Source organism: Thermobia domestica, chromosome 10, assembly GCF_964235325.1.
Source record: "Thermobia domestica chromosome 10, izTheDome1.hap1.1, whole genome shotgun sequence".
Lineage (NCBI taxonomy): Eukaryota > Metazoa > Arthropoda > Insecta > Zygentoma > Lepismatidae > Thermobia > Thermobia domestica.
Window position 1 is genome coordinate 258,556,814 of NC_137463.1, and position 13,524 is coordinate 258,570,337.

At 39.5% G+C, this 13,524-nt stretch overlaps 1 protein-coding gene across 1 annotated transcript in view; it reads left to right on the plus strand.

Moving 5' to 3' along the window:
* Positions 1-13,524, plus strand: part of LOC145663170 (apyrase-like) — an 89,146-nt gene that overhangs the window by 61,384 nt on the left and 14,238 nt on the right. Inside the window, exon 4 of the mRNA XM_081729499.1 lies at positions 2,606-2,806. Within this exon, the coding sequence (XP_081585625.1) occupies positions 2,606-2,806 (201 nt within the window). The remainder of the gene's footprint in view (positions 1-2,605; positions 2,807-13,524) is intronic.

Genomic DNA, 13,524 nt, shown 5'->3' on the forward strand with positions numbered 1-13,524 from the left:
TACACCCTATATATATATATATATATATATATATATATATATATATATATATATATATATATATATATATATATATTTATTCTTTATTTATATGTCAACTTTATCTGACACCTGTCATGGAAGTCAGTTAATTTCCTCCCAAAGGCCAGGGAAAGTCAGAGAAAAGTGAGGGAAATATATTTCTCCGGATCAATAGAAACCCTGTAAGATATTTTGTCTCCCGGACGGACACACGGACAAAGTAAATACAGGAGTTTCTGGTAAAGAAGCTTCTTAAATACAAATGAAGATGTTATTTTGTGTATGATGTCTCCCGGTAACAATAATAGATATAGTACTGTAAAGAGTACATTATTATTATTATTATTATTATTATTATTATTATTATTATTATTATTATTATTATTATTATTATTATTATTATTATTATTATTATTATTATTATTATCGTTACTATTATTCCTTGTTCCTTGCATGTTTCTCGATCTTCAGCTTTCTTTTTTAACTCTCAATATTTTCCTCTATTTTTCAAATCATCGATCACTTGTATTCTTCTTCTTCCTATTCCTCGCTTTCCTTCCACCTTTGCTTCTGTGGCGGTATGAAGAAGACAATTTCTTTGCAAGATGTGTCCAATTCAATTGGCCTTTTATGAAAGGTGTCAGATAGAAGTGTCCTCTTTTCTTCTATTCGTTTTAAGACATCTTCGTTTGTTGCTCTCTCTGTCCATTCTATCTTCTTCATCTTCCTGCGACATCACATTTCGAAACTCTTTAAATATTTCTTTTCTAACTTCTGTAACCTAAAAGTTTCTGTACCATTCTGTCCAATGCTCGATATATAACACTTGACTAACTTCTTCCTTAGTTCAGTATCAAACCTGCTAGTTGAAAGTGATCTTTTCTTGTTTAATGCTTCTTTGGCTATGGCAATTCTTGACCCAATCTCTTTATTGCTGTAGGCGTCTCTCGTCAAAATAGAGTACATACGAAACACAAACCAATGAAATAAATGGAGACTAATCAAATTGCATTTCAGGTTTCAGGTGAATCCTGATTACCTTAAGTTACATTTATATATATATATATATATATATATATATATATATATATATATATATATATATATATATATATATATATATATATATATATATATATATATATATATATATATATTTATTTATTTATTTATTTTGGCTCAGGCCCGTCTTTCAGATCCGGTATCTGAAAAATTAAACCGGAACGGGTTATCATCATTGCCATTTTTTTCTTTTCTTTATTCATTATCCATTATATTTCTGGAAAAGGGAAAAGGAAAAAGGGAAAAAGGGAAACAACCACAACACACACACACAAAAAAAAGAAAACAACAAACAAAAAACAATAATTTCCCTAAGTGCTATGTTCATTTGCATGTCTCTTAACTGCCTACCTTAGTTCCTAATTGTTTCCTATTCCTATCTTAATAGTTTATCAAAATTTATTAATGTTTATTATTAACTAAACTATCTTACCTAATTAAGCCTAGCCTAACATGACTGTTATTTTTACTAGTGTTTAAATATTCTATGGTTTTATTTATTAATATTTTTAAAAATTTTTTAGATTGTTTATGCATATTTAGTTTTTTCTTTATTTATTTGTTGTTTCGCATTTATTTATTTATTTATTTATTTATTTACAATATCAGTTATTTTTATTTAGTTTCCATTTCATTCCCTTCTTTTGTGTACTAGTTCTCCATATTTATAATTTATATTTATATAATTTATATTTAAGTTACATGGTCGAATGGTAGAAAGGGGTTATTGTTCTTTAGAAAAAAGTACTAAGTCCTCTGAAAATTATCTCCGAGGCGTTTTCTCTTCTCGCACCTTACCGGTATATTTTTGTTCTCCATTCAACTTCCTTCGACATAGCCTGATTAAAGACTATCTATAAAAATATTTGGTTCAAGCATATATATCGCTGTTTATTTCAAAAGTGACATAACTCCAAATTCATAACTATTCAGAAGAAACGTTTGAAAGTTTCGAAACGCAATGAAAACAAATGGGCGCAAGAACGACACAAAGTGCTCTCTAGCGCCCAGTTTTGGAATCACATCTATGAAACTTTTACCAAGATAGACATCAAGATTAGCTTTCATTTTCTGCCCATAAGTTAATAAGGGCGATTTTTGAGTTATGTCACTCCTGAAATACACAAGCGATATGCACTTCTTTGAAACGAACAGAGCGAACTGATGATAGCTTTCATTAGCCTCAGAAAATTGCCTCCTTTCTAAGCGAATCACGTTTTCAGCGTAAGTATATAAATTTTCGAGGTAAGTATATAAAACGGTTGCGAGGTTTCTTCCATAGATTTCCGGTAATCTAGAAGTATTATTGAATCATTTGACGATAATAATTTATTTGAATTCTATTGGATTCTTTATAGTATAAAATTATTTGCTGAATACTACAGTAGTTATATACATGTTAGAAAAACTTTTAGTTTTTATTCTGGGTTACCTTACACCTTTTGTAATTTTATATTAGTGAGACTAATATATAGTGACTAATAGACTAATATATTAGTGAGTATATATATATATTTTACAGGAACGCCGCCTTCTACTGAAATACCGTACGGTCCATATCCAATTGTTGTCAAACAGAAAGACACTGGGAAGGAAGTACCCATTGTGCAGGCCTATTGCTTCTCTAAGTATCTGGGATTGTTATCTGTTACTTTTAACGACAACAATGAAGTTACAAAGTGGAGTGGACAGCCTATCCTTCTAGATAATGCAGTGCCTCAAGGTAATGAAATTGCTTAATTATTTACATTTAGAATATATTGTAAAAGGTCTTCCCTTTGAAAGGGGAAATAAAGCTAGGTTGAGTAAATCATAGTCCGGAATCGACTCCCACTACCGAATCCTCTAATATAACAACAGTATTTACAGAAATATGACAATACAACTTTCAGTAATGAGAGATAGAACAAGATAGCCCAAGACCTTGCAGCCTTAGAACAGGATCTTTACAGAGCTCTTGAATAGCTAAGTAGAATGGTTTAGAAAACCCCTATGCTCCACAGCAAGTAGTGAAGGGGTTAAGAGTCATAGAGCCTCGAAGCAGGCTAAGCAACTGAGGTTGGGATCTCTACAGAGCTCTGGAATAGCTAAGTAGAATGGTGTAGAAAACTTCTATACTCCACAGCAAGTAGTGAGGGGATTAAGAGTCACAGAGCCTCGGAGCAGGCTAAGCAACTGAGGTTGGGATCTCTACAGAGCTCTGGAATAGCTAAGTAGAATGGTGTAGAAAACTTCTATACTCCACAGCAAGTAGTGAGGGGATTAAGAGTCACAGAACCCCGAAGCAGGCTAAGCAACTGAGGTTGGGATCTCTACAGAGCTCTGGAATAGCTAAGTAGAATGGTGTAGAAAACTTCTATACTCCACAGCAAGTAGTGAGGGGATTAAGAGTCACAGAGCCTCGGAGCAGGCTAAGCAACTGAGGTTGGGATCTCTACAGAGCTCTAGAATAGCTAAGTAGAATGGTGTAGAAAACTTCTATACTCCACAGCAAGTAGTGAGGGGATTAAGAGTCACAGAGCCTCGGAGCAGGCTAAGCAACTGAGGTTGGGATCTCTACAGAGCTCTAGAATAGCTAAGTAGAATGGTGTAGAAAACTTCTATACTCCACAGCAAGTAGTGAGGGGATTAAGAGTCACAGAGCCTCGGAGCAGGCTAAGCAACTGAGGTTGGGATCTCTACAGAGCTCTAGAATAGCTAAGTAGAATGGTGTAGAAAACTTCTATACTCCACAGCAAGTAGTGAGGGGATTAAGAGTCACAGAGCCTCGGAGCAGGCTAAGCAACTGAGGTTGGGATCTCTACAGAGCTCTAGAATAGCTAAGTAGAATGGTGTAGAAAACTTCTATACTCCACAGCAAGTAGTGAGGGGATTAAGAGTCACAGAACCCCGAAGCAGGCTAAGCAACTGAGGTTGGGATCTCTACAGAGCTCTAGAATAGCTAAGTAGAATGGTGTAGAAAACTTCTATACTCCACAGCAAGTAGTGAGGGGATTAAGAGTCACAGAGCCTCGGAGCAGGCTAAGCAACTGAGGTTGGGATCTCTACAGAGCTCTAGAATAGCTAAGTAGAATGGTGTAGAAAACTTCTATACTCCACAGCAAGTAGTGAGGGGATTAAGAGTCACAGAACCCCGAAGCAGGCTAAGCAACTGAGGTTGGGATCTCTACAGAGCTCTGGAATAGCTAAGTAGAATGGTGTAGAAAACTTCTATACTCCACAGCAAGTAGTGAGGGGATTAAGAGTCACAGAGCCTCGGAGCAGGCTAAGCAACTGAGGTTGGGATCTCTACAGAGCTCTAGAATAGCTAAGTAGAATGGTGTAGAAAACTTCTATACTCCACAGCAAGTAGTGAGGGGATTAAGAGTCACAGAGCTTCGGAGCAGGCTAAGCAACTGAGGTTGGGATCTCTACAGAGCTCTAGAATAGCTAAGTAGAATGGTGTAGAAAACTTCTATACTCCACAGCAAGTAGTGAGGGGATTAAGAGTCACAGAACCCCGAAGCAGGCTAAGCAACTGAGGTTGGGATCTCTACAGAGCTCTGGAATAGCTAAGTAGAATGGTGTAGAAAACTTCTATACTCCACAACAAGTAGTGAGGGGATTAAGAGTCACAGAGCCTCGGAGCAGGCTAAGCAACTGAGGTTGGGATCTCTACAGAGCTCTAGAATAGCTAAGTAGAATGGTGTAGAAAACTTCTATACTCCACAGCAAGTAGTGAGGGGATTAAGAGTCACAGAGCCTCGGAGCAGGCTAAGCAACTGAGGTTGGGATCTCTACAGAGCTCTGGAATAGCTAAGTAGAATGGTGTAGAAAACTTCTATACTCCACAGCAAGTAGTGAGGGGATTAAGAGTCACAGAGCCTCGGAGCAGGCTAAGCAACTGAGGTTGGGATCTCTACAGAGCTCTAGAATAGCTAAGTAGAATGGTGTAGAAAACTTCTATACTCCACAGCAAGTAGTGAGGGGATTAAGAGTCACAGAGCCTCGGAGCAGGCTAAGCAACTGAGGTTGGGATCTCTACATAGCTCTAGAATAGCTAAGTAGAATGGTGTAGAAAACTTCTATACTCCACAGCAAGTAGTGAGGGGATTAAGAGTCACAGAGCCTCGGAGCAGGCTAAGCAACTGAGGTTGGGATCTCTACAGAGCTCTAGAATAGCTAAGTAGAATGGTGTAGAAAACTTCTATACTCCACAGCAAGTAGTGAGGGGATTAAGAGTCACAGAGCCTCGGAGCAGGCTAAGCAACTGAGGTTGGGATCTCTACAGAGCTCTAGAATAGCTAAGTAGAATGGTGTAGAAAACTTCTATACTCCACAGCAAGTAGTGAGGGGATTAAGAGTCACAGAACCCCGAAGCAGGCTAAGCAACTGAGGTTGGGATCTCTACAGAGCTCTGGAATAGCTAAGTAGAATGGTGTAGAAAACTTCTATACTCCACAGCAAGTAGTGAGGGGATTAAGAGTCACAGAGCCTCGGAGCAGGCTAAGCAACTGAGGTTGGGATCTCTACAGAGCTCTAGAATAGCTAAGTAGAATGGTGTAGAAAACTTCTATACTCCACAGCAAGTAGTGAGGGGATTAAGAGTCACAGAGCCTCGGAGCAGGCTAAGCAACTGAGGTTGGGATCTCTACAGAGCTCTAGAATAGCTAAGTAGAATGGTGTAGAAAACTTCTATACTCCACAGCAAGTAGTGAGGGGATTAAGAGTCACAGAACCCCGAAGCAGGCTAAGCAACTGAGGTTGGGATCTCTACAGAGCTCTAGAATAGCTAAGTAGAATGGTGTAGAAAACTTCTATACTCCACAGCAAGTAGTGAGGGGATTAAGAGTCACGGAACCCCGAAGCAGGCTAAGCAACTGAGGTTGGGATCTCTACAGAGCTCTGGAATAGATAAGTAAAATGGTGTAGAAAACTTCTATACTCCACAGCAAGTAGTGAGGGGATTAAGAGTCACAGAGCCTCGGAGCAGGCTAAGCAACTGAGGTTGGGATCTCTACAGAGCTCTAGAATAGCTAAGTAGAATGGTGTAGAAAACTTCTATACTCCACAGCAAGTAGTGAGGGGATTAAGAGTCACAGAGCCTCGGAGCAGGCTAAGCAACTGAGGTTGGGATCTCTACAGAGCTCTAGAATAGCTAAGTAGAATGGTGTAGAAAACTTCTATACTCCACAGCAAGTAGTGAGGGGATTAAGAGTCACAGAACCCCGAAGCAGGCTAAGCAACTGAGGTTGGGATCTCTACAGAGCTCTGGAATAGCTAAGTAGAATGGTGTAGAAAACTTCTATACTCCACAGCAAGTAGTGAGGGGATTAAGAGTCACAGAGCCTCGGAGCAGGCTAAGCAACTGAGGTTGGGATCTCTACAGAGCTCTAGAATAGCTAAGTAGAATGGTGTAGAAAACTTCTATACTCCACAGCAAGTAGTGAGGGGATTAAGAGTCACAGAGCCTCGGAGCAGGCTAAGCAACTGAGGTTGGGATCTCTACAGAGCTCTAGAATAGCTAAGTAGAATGGTGTAGAAAACTTCTATACTCCACAGCAAGTAGTGAGGGGATTAAGAGTCACAGAGCCTCGGAGCAGGCTAAGCAACTGAGGTTGGGATCTCTACAGAGCTCTAGAATAGCTAAGTAGAATGGTGTAGAAAACTTCTATACTCCACAGCAAGTAGTGAGGGGATTAAGAGTCACAGAACCCCGAAGCAGGCTAAGCAACTGAGGTTGGGATCTCTACAGAGCTCTGGAATAGCTAAGTAGAATGGTGTAGAAAACTTCTATACTCCACAGCAAGTAGTGAGGGGATTAAGAGTCACAGAGCCTCGGAGCAGGCTAAGCAACTGAGGTTGGGATCTCTACAGAGCTCTAGAATAGCTAAGTAGAATGGTGTAGAAAACTTCTATACTCCACAGCAAGTAGTGAGGGGATTAAGAGTCACAGAACCCCGAAGCAGGCTAAGCAACTGAGGTTGGGATCTCTACAGAGCTCTGGAATAGCTAAGTAGAATGGTGTAGAAAACTTCTATACTCCACAGCAAGTAGTGAGGGGATTAAGAGTCACAGAGCCTCGGAGCAGGCTAAGCAACTGAGGTTGGGATCTCTACAGAGCTCTAGAATAGCTAAGTAGAATGGTGTAGAAAACTTCTATACTCCACAGCAAGTAGTGAGGGGATTAAGAGTCACAGAACCCCGAAGCAGGCTAAGCAACTGAGGTTGGGATCTCTACAGAGCTCTAGAATAGCTAAGTAGAATGGTGTAGAAAACTTCTATACTCCACAGCAAGTAGTGAGGGGATTAAGAGTCACGGAACCCCGAAGCAGGCTAAGCAACTGAGGTTGGGATCTCTACAGAGCTCTGGAATAGCTAAGTAGAATGGTGTAGAAAACTTCTATACTCCACAGCAAGTAGTGAGGGGATTAAGAGTCACAGAGCCTCGGAGCAGGCTAAGCAACTGAGGTTGGGATCTCTACAGAGCTCTAGAATAGCTAAGTAGAATGGTGTAGAAAACTTCTATACTCCACAGCAAGTAGTGAGGGGATTAAGAGTCACAGAGCCTCGGAGCAGGCTAAGCAACTGAGGTTGGGATCTCTACAGAGCTCTAGAATAGCTAAGTAGAATGGTGTAGAAAACTTCTATACTCCACAGCAAGTAGTGAGGGGATTAAGAGTCACAGAACCCCGAAGCAGGCTAAGCAACTGAGGTTGGGATCTCTACAGAGCTCTGGAATAGCTAAGTAGAATGGTGTAGAAAACTTCTATACTCCACAGCAAGTAGTGAGGGGATTAAGAGTCACAGAGCCTCGGAGCAGGCTAAGCAACTGAGGTTGGGATCTCTACAGAGCTCTAGAATAGCTAAGTAGAATGGTGTAGAAAACTTCTATACTCCACAGCAAGTAGTGAGGGGATTAAGAGTCACAGAGCCTCGGAGCAGGCTAAGCAACTGAGGTTGGGATCTCTACAGAGCTCTAGAATAGCTAAGTAGAATGGTGTAGAAAACTTCTATACTCCACAGCAAGTAGTGAGGGGATTAAGAGTCACAGAGCCTCGGAGCAGGCTAAGCAACTGAGGTTGGGATCTCTACAGAGCTCTAGAATAGCTAAGTAGAATGGTGTAGAAAACTTCTATACTCCACAGCAAGTAGTGAGGGGATTAAGAGTCACAGAACCCCGAAGCAGGCTAAGCAACTGAGGTTCGGATCTCTACAGAGCTCTGGAATAGCTAAGTAGAATGGTGTAGAAAACTTCTATACTCCACAGCAAGTAGTGAGGGGATTAAGAGTCACAGAGCCTCGGAGCAGGCTAAGCAACTGAGGTTGGGATCTCTACAGAGCTCTAGAATAGCTAAGTAGAATGGTGTAGAAAACTTCTATACTCCACAGCAAGTAGTGAGGGGATTAAGAGTCACAGAGCCTCGGAGCAGGCTAAGCTACTGAGGTTGGGATCTCTACAGAGCTCTAGAATAGCTAAGTAGAATGGTGTAGAAAACTTCTATACTCCACAGCAAGTAGTGAGGGGATTAAGAGTCACAGAACCCCGAAGCAGGCTAAGCAACTGAGGTTGCGATCTCTACAGAGCTCTGGAATAGCTAAGTAGAATGGTGTAGAAAACTTCTATACTCCATAGCAAGTAGTGAGGGGATTAAGAGTCACAGAGCCTCGGAGCAGGCTAAGCAACTGAGGTTGGGATCTCTACAGAGCTCTAGAATAGCTAAGTAGAATGGTGTAGAAAACTTCTATACTCCACAGCAAGTAGTGAGGGGATTAAGAGTCACAGAACCCCGAAGCAGGCTAAGCAACTGAGGTTGGGATCTCTACAGAGCTCTAGAATAGCTAAGTAGAATGGTGTAGAAAACTTCTATACTCCACAGCAAGTAGTGAGGGGATTAAGAGTCACAGAACCCCGAAGCAGGCTAAGCAACTGAGGTTGGGATCTCTACAGAGCTCTGGAATAGCTAAGTAGAATGGTGTAGAAAACTTCTATACTCCACAGCAAGTAGTGAGGGGATTAAGAGTCACAGAGCCTCGGAGCAGGCTAAGCAACTGAGGTTGGGATCTCTACAGAGCTCTAGAATAGCTAAGTAGAATGGTGTAGAAAACTTCTATACTCCACAGCAAGTAGTGAGGGGATTAAGAGTCACAGAGCCTCGGAGCAGGCTAAGCAACTGAGGTTGGGATCTCTACAGAGCTCTAGAATAGCTAAGTAGAATGGTGTAGAAAACTTCTATACTCCACAGCAAGTAGTGAGGGGATTAAGAGTCACAGAACCCCGAAGCAGGCTAAGCAACTGAGGTTGGGATCTCTTCAGAGCTCTGGAATAGCTAAGTAGAATGGTGTAGAAAACTTCTATACTCCACAGCAAGTAGTGAGGGGATTAAGAGTCACAGAGCCTCGGAGCAGGCTAAGCAACTGAGGTTGGGATCTCTACAGAGCTCTAGAATAGCTAAGTAGAATGGTGTAGAAAACTTCTATACTCCACAGCAAGTAGTGAGGGGATTAAGAGTCACAGAGCCTCGGAGCAGGCTAAGCAACTGAGGTTGGGATCTCTACAGAGCTCTAGAATAGCTAAGTAGAATGGTGTAGAAAACTTCTATACTCCACAGCAAGTAGTGAGGGGATTAAGAGTCACAGAACCCCGAAGCAGGCTAAGCAACTGAGGTTGGGATCTCTACAGAGCTCTGGAATAGCTAAGTAGAATGGTGTAGAAAACTTCTATACTCCACAGCAAGTAGTGAGGGGATTAAGAGTCACAGAGCCTCGGAGCAGGCTAAGCAACTGAGGTTGGGATCTCTACAGAGCTCTAGAATAGCTAAGTTGAATGGTGTAGAAAACTTCTATACTCCACAGCAAGTAGTGAGGGGATTAAGAGTCACAGAACCCCGAAGCAGGCTAAGCAACTGAGGTTGGGATCTCTACAGAGCTCTGGAATAGCTAAGTAGAATGGTGTAGAAAACTTCTATACTCCACAGCAAGTAGTGAGGGGATTAAGAGTCACAGAGCCTCGGAGCAGGCTAAGCAACTGAGGTTGGGATCTCTACAGAGCTCTAGAATAGCTAAGTAGAATGGTGTAGAAAACTTCTATACTCCACAGCAAGTAGTGAGGGGATTAAGAGTCACAGAACCCCGAAGCAGGCTAAGCAACTGAGGTTGGGATCTCTACAGAGCTCTGGAATAGCTAAGTAGAATGGTGTAGAAAACTTCTATACTCCACAGCAAGTAGTGAGGGGATTAAGAGTCACAGAGCCTCGGAGCAGGCTAAGCAACTGAGGTTGGGATCTCTACAGAGCTCTAGAATAGCTAAGTAGAATGGTGTAGAAAACTTCTATACTCCACAGCAAGTAGTGAGGGGATTAAGAGTCACAGAACCCCGAAGCAGGCTAAGCAACTGAGGTTGGGGTCTCGACAGAGCTCCGAGCAAGCTAAGCGAGGTGGAAGGGAAGCCTAGAGTCCCGCAGCAGACTAAAGGCTTTGAGATTGGGTTTCTCCTAGAGCTCCAGGCAAGCTAAATGAGGGGAAGAGCAATCGAAGACTGGTGCCTGTCCGTAGAATCTTCCTCCTTATATAGCCGCTGCTGCTCCCATGTCGTCATGTGACTTGTAGGTGGTGGTCCGTTGTCTTCTTTTTCTAGTAATCCAATATGAATTGTAGTCTGCAAGCGTGTTCTGACCATTATAACTATCATAATACACTGTTATCATAGGAGCAAGTCGCAGTTTTCTCTGACAACGCAGACAGAAACACGCTATGACGTTCAAATACCCTACGTAAATTCAAAAGTGACAATTGTGATATAAAACTTTCTAGGTTAGAAATTTAGATAAGATGTAAATTGAAGAGCACTAAAGATACCAAGTAGATAGTTAAACTTAATCAGTCTAGATAGAGATGTTTTACAATGTGTGATATGCTAAACACCTCGCGTCAGCACTTCAGGGTTAATGAAAATTAGATGGGGATGATAAAGGACAACGTTAAAACCGGCGAGAATGGATACCTGAGGGATCAAAAACAGAAAAGTGAACACAAGCTTTCAGGAATTGGAATTCTAAATCTTCAGAAAAAAAAAGTCGAAAAGGAAGATTTTGAATCAATTTCATTTTTAAAAATCAAAATCAAATTCTGATGAAGGAAATGTACATAAAATATGTATACAACTTTATGTTGAATAACTAGTTTTCGAATCAAAATAGATATAATAGTTGGAAATAGTGAATAACTAATCCTTAATTTAATAAAATAACATTTATTTGGATTTTAAAAATACAGTACAGTGCTTAAAATCTTTACTGTCCATTTCTTTCTCCGAAACCTTTAAGACAACCTCGCCGTATGTTCGTGATCAAAGTTGACAGTTTTTAGTCGAAATGTGAAAGGAATTAAATTTGTTCATATACAGAAGATAAAGGGACATACTCTCCCGAGAAAACTATTCTTGCAGATGATTGAATAGATAGTTTGTGAATTATTAGGCTATATTGATTGATTGATTGATTATGCTATTTGATATAACCTCAGCTGCGAAGTCACTGTCAAGAAAAGACCGATAAGTAACAACTGATTCTCGTAGAAGGATTCTCCAAACAGAAACAATAATCAATAATGAGACTTCTATCAAAGGGTAAAGGTATCTGTATAAGCTCGACGAAATAACACGTATTTGAAAATAAAATTATAAAAAAATTAAACAAAAGTTGTGAATAAACTAAAGGAAATCAAAACAGGAAACATAACTCAAAGAATATAAAAGAACTAGCGATGATTACCCGCTTTGCTGGTTTGAAATAAAACGGCAACGGAAGTGTCACTGTTCATCTCAGCGATCCGGAAAACTATGGATTCAATACTAATATCGGTCATTTTCGATTATTATTTTTATATATCACCCCTCTCTCCATCAACCAAGTTGCGGGCCTGAATTTGTATTTAAACAGAATCGGAAGTATCATTGTTAATCTCAGAGACCCCGAAGACTGTAGATTCAACACTAATATCGGTCATTTTCGATCATTTTTAAATATCTACCGCTGCCCTTACCCATGTTGAACCCTCAAACTGAAATAATAAATACCATCCGATGGGCTAATGGTTCAAGAGGCATGAAACCAGAAACATGGTCACTTGCATTTATATAGCCTAGATAACAAAACAACACACACAAAACCTATAAACAAATGTCTCAGAGAATGTCAAATATTTCAATCGCACGAATAAAGGCGACAATTAGCTTACTCAGAAACAGAGTTGTATCCAAAACGCTGAGTAAGGCTGTTAGGCATGCTAAATGTTGCCTGAAGTCTGAGTATTCAGGACATTCTACAAAAGAATGTGATGAATATTCAGAGAAACGATACAGTCTTTACAATACGATGAGTATTCCGGACATTCTACAAGAATGTGGTAAATATTCAGAGAAACGATTCAATCTTTACAATATGATGTGTATTTCGGATATTCTACGAGAATGTGGTAAATATTCAGAGAAACGATTCAATCTTTACAATATGATGAGTATTCCGGATATTCTACGAAAATGTGATAAATATTCAGAGAAACGATTCAATCTTTACAATATGATGTGTATTTCGGATATTCTACGAGAATGTGGTAAATATTCAGAGAAACGATTCAATCTTTACAATATGATGTGTATTTCGGATATTCTACGAGAATGTGGTAAATATTCAGAGAAACGATTCAATCTTTACAATATGATGAGTATTCCGGATATTCTACGAAAATGTGATAAATATTCAGAGAAACGATTCAATCTTTACAATATGATGTGTATTTCGGATATTCTACGAGAATGTGGTAAATATTCAGAGAAACGATTCAAATCTTTACAATATGATGAGTATTTCGGATATTCTACGAGAATATAGTAAATATTCAGAGAAACGATTCAATCTTTAGAATATGATGAGTATTTCGGATATTCTACGAGAATGTGGTAAATATTCAGAGAAACGATTCAATCTTTACAATATGATGTGTATTTCGGATATTCTACGAGAATGTGGTAAATATTCAGAGAAATGATGCAATCTTTACAATATGATGTGTATTTCGGATATTCTACGAAAATGTGATAAATATTCAGAGAAACGATTCAATCTTTACAATATGATGTGTATTTCGGATATTCTACGAGAATGTGGTAAATATTCAGAGAAACGATTCAATCTTTACAATATGATGAGTATTTCGGATATTCTACGAGAATGTGGTAAATATTCAGAGAAACGATTCAATCTTTACAATATGATGAGTATTTCGGATATTCTACGAGAATGTGGTAAATATTCAGAGAAACGATTCAATCTTTACAATATGATGTGTATTTCGGATATTCTACGAGAATGTGGTAAATATTCAGAGAAATGATGCAATCTTTACAATATGATGTGTATTTCGGATATTCTACGAAAATGTGATAAATATTCAGAGAAACGA